The 16,037-nt window shown below is 47.5% G+C and overlaps 1 protein-coding gene across 10 annotated transcripts in view; it reads left to right on the top strand.

Moving 5' to 3' along the window:
- Positions 1–16,037, top strand: part of DCLK2 (doublecortin like kinase 2) — a 187,030-nt gene extending 170,993 nt beyond the window's left edge. For 4 of the 10 annotated variants that reach the window (XM_004469813.3, XM_004469816.3, XM_004469814.3 and 1 more), the window contains 6 exons: positions 984–1,117; positions 1,523–1,600; positions 7,340–7,436; positions 8,043–8,123; positions 9,579–9,695; positions 14,670–16,037. In XM_004469813.3, coding sequence (XP_004469870.2) covers positions 984–1,117; positions 1,523–1,600; positions 7,340–7,436; positions 8,043–8,123; positions 9,579–9,695; positions 14,670–14,897 — 735 coding nt within the window. In that variant the 3' untranslated portion in view covers positions 14,898–16,037. Of the gene's footprint in view, positions 1–983; positions 1,118–1,522; positions 1,601–7,339; positions 7,437–8,042; positions 8,124–9,578; positions 9,696–12,324; positions 13,310–14,669 lie in introns of all 10 variants that reach the window. The other 6 variants (XR_188638.4, XR_011648537.1, XR_011648536.1 and 3 more) reach the window with 3 other exon arrangements.

Raw genomic sequence — 16,037 nt, 5'->3', positions numbered from 1 at the left:
GTACATGGGAAACAGGTGCTCAGCCGCTTGGGCTACATCCACTCCCACTTGCCTAGTGGTTTTGTTTCACAGCTCTTCTTTGATTTTTGGTTCAACTAATTCTAAGTCTTTAAAATATCCAGCTTAATTTACCAAAATAGGGCCAGGGACTCACTAATGGGGACCATAATCCAAACCAGGGAGTCTGGGACAAGAGACTCCAAAAAACATTTTTTCTCCTTGTGATTTCCCAGTTGGCCAGCAGATGGGGATGTCACCACATCTTTCCATGGAGGTGTCTCTTTCAACATCAACTTGCCTATGATTCTCTCCAGAGCTGAGATTCAAAGTGGACTCTGCTGGCCAAACTCACTGAAGAGAAACCACTCTGCTCTCCGCTGCACCTTCCCTCTTCCTGGGGAGGAAGATGTCTCTTCCCCTCTCAGTTGGCTGCAGTGAGCCTCCGGTTTTATCCAGGCAGTTTGCCTTGACTGTCAGGGATGGATGTCTTTCCTGGCTGCAGGGACTAATGGTTTTCATTTTGACTTCTTTGCGCACCAGTCCCTCGCCCTCTTGGAGGATGTGCAGCACTCTGCTGGCCTGCAGATCCCCAAGCAACTCCCTCAGACAGCTTTTTTTCCCCTTCCTTTATTGTTTTTCTGAGAGTTGAGCCTTTCTACCTACTCTGATCCCATCTTCCTGGAAGTCAGCCCCTACACCCTTAACTGCTCTATAGGCAAGCAAGTGGGTTTATTGTACTCCTAGGTTGGGAACTTTCTGCAAAGGTAGAAAATATTTTTTTCGAGTTTCACAATCATGCAAGATCTCCGAAGAGAAAAATTATAGCTCTAAAACACAAAGATCAATCAGGATGTTAACATCACAAAAAAAGATTTTTTTTTAGTTTATTAGTAAATCTACCTATGTCCTCTCTGCCTAGTTTTACAGGCTCTTTTGCAAATCCTTGAGGAAAAACAAAACCAATTGGCTGGTTTCTGTTCCAGGTATGTGAGTATCCTGATGGAACCAAGTCTTTGAAACTGGGAGACTTTGGGCTGGCTACTGTGGTGGAAGGACCACTGTACACAGTCTGTGGCACTCCGACTTACGTGGCTCCGGAAATCATTGCTGAAACTGGGTGAGACTCCTGATAGTTTAGGTTCGTGCTTTAACTTTGACGGGAAAAGGTATATTTTTGTTGTTGCCATTGCCTCACATGAAGGTAGGTGGGGGGGGGGAGAGAAGAAAGAAACAGTTGCCTGCAGGTGACTCTGTCCTCAGAACTAGGTTGTGCTCGTAGGACCAAGAGCCCGAGGCCTGACAGTTGTCTCAGGGCCAGGCTCGATCACGGTTAGTCTGGGGGGAAAGCAGCCACCTTTGTGCAAAGGGTAATTAATCCCTGTGCATGAAATGAGCAATTTTGACACTGAAAAGACCCCTTCTCCTGACCAACAAGTCAGTACTCAGTAGCGTGGACGGTTCCTGGGCGTGTTGGGTGAGTAATGGCCTGCTTCTCCCCTCCCTTCCCACCTTGTTTCCCCAGCTACGGCCTGAAGGTGGACGTCTGGGCAGCAGGCGTGATCACATACATACTTCTCTGTGGGTTCCCACCGTTCCGAAGGTCAGTTTCCCTTTGAGTGACAACATCTGGATTGTAAATTATCTCCCTTTGATCAGGAAGCAGACACTTTTCTCCTGACAGTCAGGTCCAGAAGCCGGGTATAGTAAGTAAATGCATCAGTAAAGAAGTATATAAATTGACCAAACTTTTGGTGGGAGTCCACAGCCTCTGCTCTGCATTCCTTGGGGTCATTAATTTATAAAACACACCCATGGTGCTGTGTCTGCAGTTTCCAGTCTCAGTCTTTTTAGAGTGGAGCAAGATCCTCATGAAGTGTCTGAATCTTTTCAGATGAACCTTTTCCAATTCTTGATAGTTGTCTCTCTTACTTAATTTGACATCAGTTTTTTTAAACATCTCACTTTAATGTGGTCTTCCAAGGCATTAAACTTAGAGACTCAAGGGCTCTTTCTTTTTCAACTTAGTTCATTAGTTCAAATAATATTCATTTGAGAAGTCCAATTACAAGTGCATCTAGCACAAACAGGACTGGGGCCGGACCGACCGGCTCCTGGTAAGCACGCCCTGCTGGGAGCAGAGGTGGTCACGGGCTGGCAGAGGCACAGAGTGTACCACTAGCCAGGCAGTGTGGGGGGATTTGGGGTGAGCGGGGTGATTGAGGGGTTTGGCCACAGCTCCTGTTCTGATCCATTTCATCAGCCTCTTGGGAGCAAATAACTTTGAATTAGAGCCTCATCTAATGATGCATTTTCCATTTTCTTCTGATTTTTCTGGAACTCTTTTCCTTTTAAGTCTGTTCTTTGTTCATTTTACAACAATTTATTGAGTAGCTATTGTGTGCTGAACAGTATTGCAGGTACTAGGAATAAAGTGGTCAACAAAACATAATCCCTGTGGTCATGGTGTTTATAGTCTAGTATTGGATCTGTAAGCACAAAATACATTTGTCTTTTAAAAATTCCCAATTTTTCAGTTGAGTTCAACACATTTTTATTGGCATTATGGTATGCACAAGTGTGATGCAAAGATGCCAGTTTTCCTTTGAGATCCTTATGGTGTACGTAAAGATACACATCACAAGAATATCAACCAAGAAGAATAAATTGAGCATGGGGGCATGTTCAGTTGAGAGCTGGAAAGCACTTAATGAAAGATGGCTTAATGAAAGATGTCTCATTTGAGGTGATTACCTTGTGGTATGGATTGGGTTCCTTTGGGCAGAAAGCTCTTTCCATCTGGTCATCAACAACATGGTCTTCCATCATGGTCATTGCTTAGAAGGGTTACCCAGACTGTAGGATTACTAAATGTATCAGTTAGCTTTTGCTGAGTAACAAACTACCTCAAATGCTAAGAGGTGTAAAACAATTCTGCAGATTGGTAGGTGGCTCACATGATGGGGCATGCAGGATACTCAAAAGCAGCCAGAGAGTGGTCCAGCCCTACTGCACAGCGCTTCCTGGCCCTACTGCACAAGCGCTTCCCAAGACTCTGCTTGCATCACATTGTTGATGTCCCTTTGGCCACATCAAGTCTAATAGCTAAGCCTAGAGTAAATGTGAGAGAAGATTAAATAAGTGCATATAGAGGGAGGGGAATAATTTGTGGCCATTTTTGCAATCACCTGGGCCCTGGCTGATTTTGGTGATTACTTGTTTTGGGAACTAGGAAAGGACAGGCGGACAGATTGAGTGTTTTGATAGCAGGTGATCCTGAGGGAAGTTACAGCAGTTTACATCATTGGTTAACCCATGTCGAGATCAGTTGAAAACGGGTTATCAGAATCAGTTTCAGATGAATGTTTGTTCGCAACTCCCTCTAGTGTTTCCAGTTGCCAATGCTGCTTGGGAATTTTTTTTTTAAGATTTTTTTTTTCCCTTTACTTTTATCTCCCCCTTCCCCCAGATGGTTTGCTCATCTGTCTGCTCATTGTTTGCTTGCCTTCTCCAGGAGGCACCGGGAACTGAACCCAGGACCTCCCACATGAGAGACAAGTGCCCAAGGGACTGAGCCACATCCGCCACCTGCGGGTTGTGGCGTCTGCTGGCTCATGGCCTCTGCTTCTTGTGGTGGGGGTGGAGTCTAGCTCTTTGCGGTGTGAGGTGGTGGCATCTAGCTTTGTTGCAGTGGAAGGCAGCGTCTGCTTGTCTTCTGTTTCAGGAGACACTGGGATCCAAACCCAGGACCTCGCATGTGGTAGGCAGGCACCCAAGTGGTTGAGCCACGTCTGTTTCCTGGAATTTTTTTTATTTGACTTTGCTTTTTACTTTTTCACAAAAAATGAGATGCAGATAGAAACAGTATGTGTTTGCCCTGGGTTGTTACCCCATGGGCAGCAGCTGCTTTATGGGTTCTGGGGATAAATGTGGCTCATCGCATGTGGTAAAGCTATGTCCTGAAAGCTGTTGTCCTGGTAGGTTATATTCAGAAGCAGGTCATAAAACTCCAGGGAGAGCTCACTTTTGAAATGTAAGAAAATTTATTTTCTCTTCATAGCATAATTTGGTAATGTTAAATATAAGTTATAGAAGCATATTCATAGCATTCTAGATAGATTATATAATATATAATATAGAAATTTAAAATGTAGGGATTTTAGAACTATTTTAAACATTGATGAATAATTACGGCATGAAAGATTATCTACATAAATTTGTATTAAAGGTCCTTCAGACAAATATTTTAAAATGTTTTGTTTTACACAAAAGATGACTTTAATAAACTACAAGTTTTTTAATTAAAATGATTACTCAGAATTCACAGTTTCAGCTTCTTCAACTGTAACATCTCATTCTTTTTTCTTTCAGATTTTTTAGGTTTTAGGTTTAGCTTAATGTGTATTCTCCCTCCAGTCTTTTTTAACATCAGATTCATCGTTACTAAGGAAACCAAATTTTAGTTGTTGCCTAAGCAGTTCCATTCTTAGGGCCACTGGCAAAAAGTGTTGTTTTTCTAACCACGGAGTTCTTTTAAAGTGAACCATTTTAAAGTGAACCATTTCTTTAATGGTTCACTTTAAAAGAGGCATCAACTAATGAAATGTTGGAACATCATTTGTGAAATAGCTTACCATGTTTTCAGGTTACCTTTCCTGACCTTTGCCAACTTGTCATTGGAGAGAGAGTGTTTGCAAACTTTTGTTATTTTGGGGGGGGGGGTCTTTTCTTAATGGACATTTTTAGACTTACAGTGCCTTGATCCAAAGGCTGTATTGTTTTAGAATTAAAAATGCTCTGAGTCAATCCAGCCAGGTTGTAGAGTGTGTGTTAATAAATCCAGTCGAGATTTAAGCTGAGCAGCTTTTTGTACTAAGGAGGATAACTTATCTTTAGCTTTCTGCTCTTCTAGCGAGGGGCCTCCCAAAACTCCCAAAGCTTTGACCGTCCATGTTTTGCCACGAACTCACTGCTATAAATGACTGCGGCAGACACAGCCTCCAGCTTTGTAGTTATTTACTTACAAAAGAACATTTAAAAAGCTATTTGAGATTCCAGAAGAAAATAAAGAGGTGAGGAGAGGAGCACTAGAGAGAGGTGGGTAAAGGGAACCATCCTGGAAATAGGCTTAATACCTTTTCCCAGCACTGTCTCCCGGAGTTCTCTGATGTTCTAGGGATTTTGTAAAACCTCATTGTGTTCTTAGGTGTGTTCTTCGCCCATTTTGAAGGAGAGTTGAGCTGAGTCCAATCAGTAGAAAAATAACAGTGGAAAGGAAAGAAAACATTGTGATCCCTAGAAAGAAATAGCTTGCGCGCACTCAGAGCGCATCGCTTAGGAGAGCAGTGGGGGCTTCCTGCTCGCCTGGCTGTCCTGCCTGGCTTGTGCTTCTCAGCTCGCCCCTTGGCCCAGGCACCGTGGACAAGCTGGGCTCAGCTCCACTGGGCGGCTTACTCGTCGTGGGTTTTCACAGAGCTCACACACTCTCTTCTTCCTAATAGAACAGGAAAGAAGCAGCCACACCATCACACAGCCCTGGGATTTGTCTCCAGAACAGCCTGTTTCTAAGGTGCACATCTGCCCTTGCCCCACTGTGAGGGAGTTGGCCGGGTGACCAGTGCAAGCGGCTCCTGCTGCAGGCTGGATGCCTGCCCAGGCGAACGCTCGGAGCAGAGGCTTTGGAAGGTTCTGTAGTTATTCAGAGAGAAATGTTGCACGCTTGCTGGGTAGTGCTTAACTTGCACCGCTGGATTTCCATCTTGATCCCGACAGCCCATGCTGGGTTTTCTGTTTCTACCCTGGGGCCTTGTAGTGGCCTGAGCAAGGGGGTGACTTTGTTCTGCCCTGTGACCTTGGTGGCACCCACGAGCAAGGGGGCCCCTGTGGCACCCACCAACGAGGGGGTCCCTGTGGCGTGGAGATGCGCTTTTCTGAAAGGCCATGGATGTCCAGCTTCCTGAATGCTTCCCGATATGTTTCACATCTCCGTGGAAGCTTCCATCAGAAGTCAAATAACTTTCTTTATTGGGCACCAGCCGTGTGGGTGGGACTGTTAGCACAGGCTGGGGATGACTGCCTGGCTGGGAGCAGCCAGTGCGGGTTTCTCTCCGCCTGTTACTTCTAGTCACCACCCTTGGATGGGCTCCTTCCCCAGGCTGAGCTTAAATGCAGCCGGGTTCCAAGGGTGAGCCGATCTTGTCGTGAATGCATCATCTAGATTCCCAACTCCTTATGACTTTTTCACATGTTCACTGTTTTATTGATCTTTGGCAGTTTTTTTTTTTGTGTGTGTGTGTGTTTGTTTTGTTTTGTTTTGTTTTGTTTTTTTGAGTTATCAGGGGCCAGGGATCGAATTCTGGACCTCGTTTGTGGGAAGCTGGCACTCAACCACTGAGCCCCATCCGCTTCCCTGAATTGGCTTTTTCATTTGTTTTGCTTGTTGTTTGTCTTTATTTTTTTCAGGAGGCACTGGGAACTGAACCCGGGACCTCCCATGTGGGAGGCAGGCACTCAACCTCTTGAACCACATCCACTCCCAATCTTTGACTGTTTTTTTTTTTTTTTTTTTTAAGATTTATTTTTATTTATTTAATTTCCCCCCCTCCCCTGGTTGTCTGTTCTTGGTGTCTATTTGTTGCGTCTTGTTTCTTTGTCTGCTTTTGTTTCTTTGTCCGCTTCTGTTGTCGTCAGCGGCACAGGAAGTGTGGGCGGCGCCATTCCTGGGCAGGCTGCACTTTCTTTTCACGCTGGGCGGCTCTCCTCACGGGCGCACTCCTTGCGCGTGGGGGCTCCCCCACGCAGGGGACACCCTTGCGTGGCACGGCACTCCTTGCGCGCATCAGCACTGCACATGGCCAACTCCACACGGGTCGAGGAGGCCCGGGGTTTGAACCGCGGACCTCCCATATGGTAGACGGACGCCCTAACCACTGGGCCAAAGTCCGTTTTCCGTTTGACTGTTTTATTGGAAAGAAAAATGGAAAGGAGAATGGCGAGGAGCTCTGACTCATATTTGGTGCTTTTCCACTCTGGTTGTCATAACAGGATGGGGGAGGAAAGATGTGGACATTTTTTCCTCAAATGAGGGTTCACATTGCTTGTGGATTCCATTTCCTCTTGAACCTTTGTCTCCTTAACTCCCAGGCTTATGGAAATGTGCTTTGGGGCTCATTTTCTAAAGGGAACAATTTATCATCACAAATACAATTGAGATACACAGTTGAGGTATGAAATGTCCAAGCCAAAGGGACTGCACTCCTCTCTTCACCCTTCCCATGAGCGTTTTGCTGAAAAACTAAATGGTGACTTTGATTCTTTCTTCATTTCTTTGTCATTGGCTTAGTGAGAACAATCTCCAGGAGGATCTCTTCGACCAGATCTTGGCTGGGAAGCTGGAGTTTCCAGCCCCCTACTGGGATAACATCACAGACTCAGCAAAGGTACCCCGATAAGCCTGTGTGTCTGGTTACATTACATTGAGGGGGCTGTGAAGCACCTTTCTGTGCCCACTGAGTGTGTCTGCACCACCTCCCAGCTTCAGGCTGCACGGCGTTCCTTCACTTTTAATGTGGGGTTTTTATTGATTCCTCCCATGGAATAGACCCAGAAGTTCTTAACCAAATTCCAAAAGCTGGACTGCGTGCATCCCTGGTTTCCCCTTACCACCCTCCTGTGCTCCTCTAAGCCCTAAGCATTCTTCTTTCATTTACTCAAGAAATATGTCTTGAAACCATCAGATTATAGGCTTGGACTCATTAGACACCAAATTGCCGAGAAGTAGTGCACTTTTACATTGTGGAATGATGATAACAGCCCAGGCTCTTGGTCCCCAGGAAGAAGGCTCACCTAGAAGCAGGACAGACATTCTCGCTGCACTGTGTCCGCGTGGAGGTGCAGTAGCGCTGCCCGTGTGGTGGGGAGAGCTTTAAGTTCACAGGGTTAAGCAGCTGTGCTGGCTATTCTTAAAAGGACCTGGTGCAAACTCACATTTTTAAAATCTGTGTTCCCCCTTTTCTCTTCCCCATGCTCTATTTGTTTCTTTCCAGGAATTAATCAGTCAAATGCTTCAGGTTAACGCTGAAGCTCGGTGTACCGCAGGACAAATCCTGAGTCACCCCTGGGTGTCAGTAAGTACTTGCTTTCCTAGTGAACGAATGCCGTCTCCTCTATGGGCGTGCTTCCTTGCCCTGGTTTTTGTACACAGAGTTCTGTATTCAGCTTCCACAGCAGACCAAGACCAAGTAGCATAAAAATAACCCTGGAAGAAAGCAGACTTTTAGATCCTGCTCTGTTGAGGGACCTGGGTCAGTCATTCTCCCATCCTGGGTCTCAGTTTCCCCATCTGCAAATTTAAGGGGATGCTCTCTAAGTTGTCTCTCAGTTCCAAGGTCTGAGAGTTTTCAGATTTCCCCAGAGGTGACCACGTTTCAGCCCCTGTACTAATCAGGGTTCTCTAGGGAAATAGAATCAGCAAGAGATTCCTGTCAATAGTAAGAGATTTTATCAAAGTCTCTCACGTGACCGTGGGGATGCACAAGTCCAGGCTCCACAGGCAGCTGCAACCAGGGTCTGATGAAAGTCCAGTGAAGGACCTTGATGAGTTTCTGGAGACACTGGCTGTCCAAAGATGAGCTGGGAAATTCTCCCTGGATGCTAGAATCACTTCCCCTTTTAAGGCATTCAACTGATTGGATAAAGCGTCACTCACTGCTGATGGGAATCTCCCTGACTGATGTAATTGTAACCAGCTATCTATGATTTACCATAGACTTTATGGACTAAAGTCCATAAATGCCCTTGTATTGCATTTAGTCCAGTGCTTGCTTGACCAAACAACTGGGCATAATTGCCTGGCCAAGTTGACGCATTAGCCGAACCATCACAGCCCCTACCTCTGTTTTCAAGGCACATGGTCCAGGAGGTCTCCTGCTGATGGGGAGCCTGAGACACGGTCCTTCCCAGAGCCAGGTAGAGGGTGTGTGATATTGACCAGGGTTCTCTTTGGGCTTAGGTCGCGCCTCCAGGTTTAGGGTAAATATGGTCCATTAAATGGGGATTGTTGAGAGTTTCCACTACCCCATCATCCTGCCGTCTGAGTTCATCCTCTGTGGATCTGTCCATTGCTCACCTGCAGTGTGCCTTGGCTCTTGGACCAAGTAGCTCTGAGATGCCACATGTCTTTATGAGCAGTGAAGAGTAACAACTGAATTCTTGATTAAAATGAAAACTTGTTCATTACTTTTAATGTTCCCATGGGCAGGATCTATACTAAATTATTTGGCAGTGGTGTTTTGGGGGAAAGTCTTAGAAGCCTGAAGAATTTCCGCCTTTGTGCCATTGGAGACCCACGTTCCTTGCTTGACCTACCTCAGACCCAAGGGATAGAGTGGATGGGATAAGGTTTTTTCTGCGAGCGTGGGGCTGCTGAATGACAATAATTATTAAAAGGAGATCATCATTTCCTTGACCTTGTGGCTAAGGTGGACCCATTTACCAAGAGGTAGAGGGGATGTGGACTGTTAACAAAAAAGGCAGCTGGAAGGTAGGATCCAAATCACTGCTTTCGACTCTTGTTTCTGTAGGATGATGCCTCCCAGGAGAATAATATGCAAGCTGAGGTGACAGGTAAACTAAAGCAGCACTTTAATAACGCGCTCCCCAAGCACAGCAGTACCACCACTGGGGTCTCCATCATCATGGTAGGTGGAGTGCATGTTACCCACATGGAAAGCTCTGGTGTCTGGCCTGTCTGCTGAGTCCACGTTGAATCTTTTGAAGTCAAGAGCCAAGAATTTCTCACATGGAAGTTGGCACCTTCCATGTCTCTGTTTTCGCCTCACGGATTGGCTTGCCCTGTGAAGTGCCCATCTGGCCTGACTCCCAGGCCTGGGGGGTGGGGTGCCCGTCCCAACAAGGCCACCCTGAGGCCCAGGCACTGACTTGCTCTTGGCCTCTGCGCTGGAGCTCGGGGCCCCCCAGGCAGCTGCTTGTGCTCTCACCTCTGCCTTCTCATCCAGTGAGCGGTGCCCAGCTGAGTGGGATTTCTAACCCAAGGGAAGAACTCCCTGCCTACTCAAGGCTTCAAAATTAGATTGTTTGAGGCATGAATTAGTCTTTGGGACTTAGGATAAGGAACAGCCAAAGTTAAACAAATTTCATAAAAATGAAAATATCAGTGTTTTGTAAAAGACAGTTTGGGAGCTTGTAAAACAACAGAACAGTGTAAAAAATACTAGTTTCAGGAATGGTAACGTTTTATGAGAAGTCTAGTGACATTGATCCCCCTGTGTTTTTAGACCTTCCTTCTTCCAAATGTTTTTTTTTTTTTTAAAGCAGTTTACCTAAATCCATAAACACAACAAACTAAAATTACATAAACTAACAAAGTAAGTGAAGCAAAAGGGAAAGTAAGGGCAGGAAAAACACATTGAGGTAATCTGGAGTGAGGTCAGATTACCAAAAACTGCACTTGCAGAAGCTGGGCCATAAAGACAGCTCCGGGCCTCTGGCCACCTGGTCCAGTGTCCAGGCACAAACCAGCCAGCGCCTCGGGGCCACCTCAGTCCTGCCCCCTCCACTCAGGGCGTCAGGGAGCAGGCGGGGAGTCGCCATTGCAAGAACCAGAGAGTTAGCTCAGAGTCAGAGTCAGACTTTCTGAGGTGACAGGTGCCTGTTTTTGGGTGTTTTTTTTTTCCTTTTAGCATCTTGACCACCCCGACAGCAAGGGCATGGGCAGCGCATGAGGGCACCTGGAGGTACCAGGGGATTGAACCCAGGACCTCATGCCTGGGAAGCAGGGGCTCAAACCACTGAGTTATACCCGCTCCCCCCTCTGCCCTTTTGAATATGAAGTGCTCTGGTGTATTTGCCAAGCACGTGCCATGTTCTTAGCACTCGTCCATCTCTCATTCCCTTCTGCGTTGTCTCCGCAGCCCTTAGGAGGTCCTTGCAATTCCCCTGTAGTTCCCCCCCCGGAAGACGTGCCCCCTGCGTCTCTCCCTCCCAATGTGTCTCCCTCCAGACAAAACTTGAGCTTCCAAACTGGCTTTGACACATTGCAGGACTTTGGGGGTGCTCTGTGACAAATTCATGGAAGGTCTTTTGAATTGTGGGTCTTCCTACCACTTTAGTAGTGTGCTGCCGAAGGCCTGAGAGAGTCAGGATTACAGCTTTAACACTTTGAAAAGAGCCAGCTTGGTTGAGCCAACTGCACGAGAACATTTTCAAGTGATTCGCCGTGCGATCTGGCCTTGATGGAGAGGATAAGTAGTATGCAGCCCTGCCTTTGAGCAGTACAAGGCAGGTTCTGGGAAAATTTAGAAAGTGAAAACATTAAAAAAGGGCACACTGGATATATAATGAAAAACCTTGAGAGATTTGTTAGATGCAAATGTTCACTAGCTGAATATTAGTTAATCTTCATAGTCCCCTAAGGAAGAACCTTTACGGGACTCTGCCCAGGGCCTTGAGAAAGTTCTCTGTCATTGCCTGGGTCACCTTTCAATGCCATTCTTCCATTTCCTGTCAAATTTCAAACTTCTGGGCTTTAACTGGATGTTTGTGTAAACGAACAGCCCTTTATTATATGGTGGTAGTTGTAAAAGGCTGTGTGTTTAAGTGTGTGTTCTGTTGTCATTCTGAGCGTGTTGACAGGGCGCCAGCTAACCCCATGTTCCCTACACAACTCTGCAGGTTGTTAGCTCTGAAAAACTGCTGAATGACCCATCAGAGAAACCAGGACCGCCTGCCTCTGGCGGGGCGATTCCCCAGAGCCACAAAGCCTGCTTATGCATTTTGGCTTGTCCCCAAAAGCAGTGGCGAGGAGAAAACCTCCCTGTGGAAGTTGTGCTAATTCTCACCCAACTCTGGACGTGGCCTGGGGCATGGTTGTGTGGGGGAAGCTCGCAGTGCTTCTGTGTAGCCATCATCATCCTCTTCATTAGTTAATATTTGTCTGTGTTTTCTTGCACTCAGAACCAATTCTAGATGTTTTTATATTTAAAAAACCAACAGCAGAATTACTCTCCAGTAAGTGTATGTTCTCATTCATGGCAGTACGTGAAATTAATATGGTTTGCCACAGATGGATGCATAAGTAGAAAGAGAAAATAAGGGTTTTTGAGGTTGCATCATTGGGTGACTGTCATGTACCTTACAGACAGCACCTTACTATCTATACTGTCACCTCTTACAGGCTTATGTCGTCTCTCCCTTGTGCCCTCCCTGAAGTTAGTGCCTGAGGCTCTAGTGAGAAAGGCATAGGCTAGGAACCCTAACTAGTGGTAAAGACAGTTAAGTTGATGCTGTTGTCTGCTTTTTGTTTGACAGTTTGATTTGACAGTATGAGAGACTTCAGAGTTTCAGTCTTTGCCCTGTTGAGACTCTGGGAAAACCAGAAGCAGAATCCTGGTATTAAATACACTATGCTTCTTCAGAGCAACCTCTAATTTTCAGCTCCTCTTACATCTGCATGCTCGTCTCAGATTTCTGACACCATTCGGCTCTTAGCTTCTTGTCGGGGCGGGTTTTTCTGTACCTACTGATGTCCCTTTCAGCCAGCCAAGCATTCCTTTGGAAAACTTTGATTTATTTTAATCCTTCTTAGCTTGCTGCATTGCCTCCTTTTTCCTGGAGCTGGTGAATGAAAAGCAGGAGGATTCCAATAACTCTTCTGCTAAATGATGTTTTCCAACTTAGGTAAAAAAGCCTGTTCTGGGGAGTGACAGCATAAGACAGGTCCCTTTGTGAAGGCTTTTGTTCTTTTTCTCCAGCTGCAGGTCTAGCGTAAAGACGCATTTTAATCAGTAAGACAGTATAAAGTCAGCCAGCCTTAGGGATACGAGAATTACATTGAATGAGACTTTGCTTTAAAAGACGCCTCTGGTTTTGGATGACACTTCCATCGCCTTTGACTTTTCCTTAGCATCTTAAGAAAGGACAGTGCACTCGCAGGACAGACGTGCTCCTTACCCCGGTGGGCTCAGCCCCGACTCAGTGACTGGAAGAGGCCATCTAGTGGCAGGAAAGGGAATAGAAGAAACCCTTTGCTCTACGTCTTCTAGTGAGACTTGAGAAAGGAGCCATTAAGATGGTTTTCCCCGCTCGGGGGAATTTGTGCTTCCTTTCAGGAGAATTTGTGTTTCCTTTCAGGGGTCAGAGTTTGGGAATGATTTGGGTTTATTTCCTTGATTTAAGAAAGACAAAAATGTTTCGACTGTGTTGCTTCTGTTTAAAGTAAGTCTGGTTTCTGTCCCTGCTTCTCTCGCCCTCCTGCCGCCTGCATTGCTTCCCTCTGCCTAGGTCCCCGGCGATGGTATGTACTAACCGCACGGCAAAGCTCGGTGCTGCTGCATACAGACCTGTTCTGATACACGGGAGGAGAAAAGGAGAAGTAACTCGGGGATTGTCTCATTTCTTCTACTCCTAAGAAATTTTGTGGTAGGAAAAAGCACATCTGCCTTTCCTGGCTTTCAGAGATGGTGGGCGTTACACTTTCGCAGAGGTGTGGCCTCTTTGGCCTCCACTGATATAGGAGCTTGGCAGCTTTTTAAGTTTCTGATTTGGCTTTTCCAGTTGCCTCTTTCCCAGGTAACTGATATTTTCCTTGGGAATTAGATAACGCTTGAGTTCAGCAGGGCCTGTGGAGAGCACGCGGCCACAGCTGGCCTTTGTGTGCGTAAGGCAGCCACACAGGGCTGGGGGAGGAGCCCTTGTCGTTTAGTTGTACTTTCTCCGTACTCTTTTTTTTTTTTTTCAAATAAGAATGCTGAAAGCCTCTGTAGTGCATTCCCCCTGGGTAGTTAGATTACCCAAGGCCTCTTGCTCTCTGTCCCTCGCAGCTAAGGGTGCCTGGGAACAGAAGGCACTGACCATACATACCTTTGGAAAGCTGGTCAGATGGCAGAGGGACAACAAGCGCTCAGAATGAGTCCAGGAAGGGAAAAGGGCCTGGTCTCACCCCCATCTGAGGCCAGAAAGCAAGTTGATTCCCTCACATTTTTGTGGCTCTTTCTGTGCTCCCTGAGGGAGTTGAGATGAAAAAACTCTGGGGGTGCGAAAAGCTAAAGAAACCCTTACCCGAAGAGAAGAGCAAGTGAGGAGGTAGTGGGGGATTTAACAAATAATTATTTCAAATTGATTAATACTGCACTATCTGACCCCTTGGCCTTTCATAGGCCGTACATCCACTTGCATTGTAAGGAGACGGCTTATTTGTGTGGCATATGAGCAATTTTTCGAGCTCACCGAAAACCTTCTCTCAAAAAGTAAACTTTCAGAGACTGAGCCACGCTTGTAGCATCTGCTTATTGTGTTAAGCCTTTTTGGCTTAAGATCTGGGGACAGCTCAAAGCCAGACGAGAATTAACCTCAGGTGGCCGTCCAGCGCCCCATGGCACCGAGTTTTGTTTTCCCTGGACCACGGGTCCTGCCTGCAGGCCGGGGATTTCCCCAGGTCAGGCTAGGCGCAGAGGTCAAATGCAGCCCATTGCTTGGGGGGAGGTTCCCTAAATTGTTGATTCTCTTTTAGGCCTCTGTCGCAAAAGACACCCCGAGTTGCTTCTCCTCTTCTGTTTCCGAGTCCTGTGCATGCCCTGTCGTGTCCTCTGGTCGTGCTCGCTGTGACTCGAGCCTGGGCCCAGGTAACGTGTTGTCGTCTGCTGGTCTCTCCTCAGAACACGGCTCTAGATAAGGAGGGCCAGATTTTCTGTGGCAAGCACGGCCAAGACAGCAGCCGACCCGGGATGGAGCAGCTCCCGCCAGTTCCTGCCTCGGCCGAGGAGCCTCCTGTGTCCAGGGCGGCAGCCCTGCCCCCGGCCCCTCCGGACTCCCCCCCAGCCCCCTGCCCTCCTGCCGCCACGGGCTGCGAGCGGGCAGGGACCTGGCGCCGCCACCGCGACTGAGCCGGCCCCTCTGCAGACGGCCGAGGCCGCCGCCCCCAGGGCCCCTCCTGCTCGGGCGCCCCCCCTTCGCTGGAAGAGCGCCTCCGTCCTTCCTGCCCGGCGGTTTCCTGGCACCCTGCGCGCTGCCTGGGAGCCCCGAGCCCGGGGGCCGGGGCGCGGCCCTCCAGCTCCTGGAAGTGTGTCTGTGGCATCAACTTTGGTGACAGATATTTGGAGTGGCTCATTCTAAATCATCTGTGTTTTCCATTTAACGGACATTTTACAGCTTCACCAGGAGAATGTGAAACTTTTACCCAGCATCAAATACATTTTTTTTGTAGAAAAAGGTTGGATGCATCAAGACTTCGGTCTTATTTAAGTAAACTCCGAGGGGTCCCTTTTTTCTTACAAAGAACTCGGAGCTGCCTTGGCCCCTTTGTGGATTCCTGTGCGACGGGCAGGACGCGTTCCTGCGCGGCGGGGCTGCAGGGCTGGAGGGCACTGGCTTTCTGTGCAAGAAGTGAGCACCTGCGAGCACAGTCTGCTCGTTGGACGCTGGTTCCCGCCCTGGAGAGGTGCTTTTAGGTGCCCGGAGTTAGCGGCACAGGCGGGCAGTCGGCCCTGGCTGTTTGTCTGTGCACAGCCAGGGGAGGAGGTCACTTTCCTCACTAGACATGATGTGTTTTCCCCGTCCTTCCCATATGTATTAGGAAATGCTAATGAATTGTCCACTGGGGGTTTTTAATGGAAGTCTTGGTTCTTGGTGCACGTGGCGTCGCCTTAGCCGAGGCGGGTTCTTCTCAGCAAGCAGCTTCTGGCGGAGTGGAGTGAACCAGGGGTCCTGAGCAGCCACCAGCGTCGCCCTTCATCATCAGCTTTTCACCTGGAGCAGGGGCTGGAGGAGGAGCGAGGACACGCCCTGCCGCCCCGGGCCGGGTGGTGCTCCCCGACGTCCTCTGTCCTTAACCTTCTGGAAGACTGCTGGCAGTTTTTCCCTTTTTCCACTACCTGCTCTTTTTAATAATTGTACATAGTCAGTGTATTTGTTTTACCTGCTCATCTCTAAATCAGTGGGCCCTGTAGTTCATTCTCATTGTTAGATTTTGCCTTCTACAAGTGTACGCGACCTGCAATAAACTCCTCCTTCTTGAGAAAAAGTTA

The sequence above is a fragment of the Dasypus novemcinctus genome, chromosome 1 (genome assembly GCF_030445035.2).
Source record: "Dasypus novemcinctus isolate mDasNov1 chromosome 1, mDasNov1.1.hap2, whole genome shotgun sequence".
NCBI lineage: Eukaryota > Metazoa > Chordata > Mammalia > Cingulata > Dasypodidae > Dasypus > Dasypus novemcinctus.
This window is presented reverse-complemented; position numbering and strand designations above follow the sequence as displayed.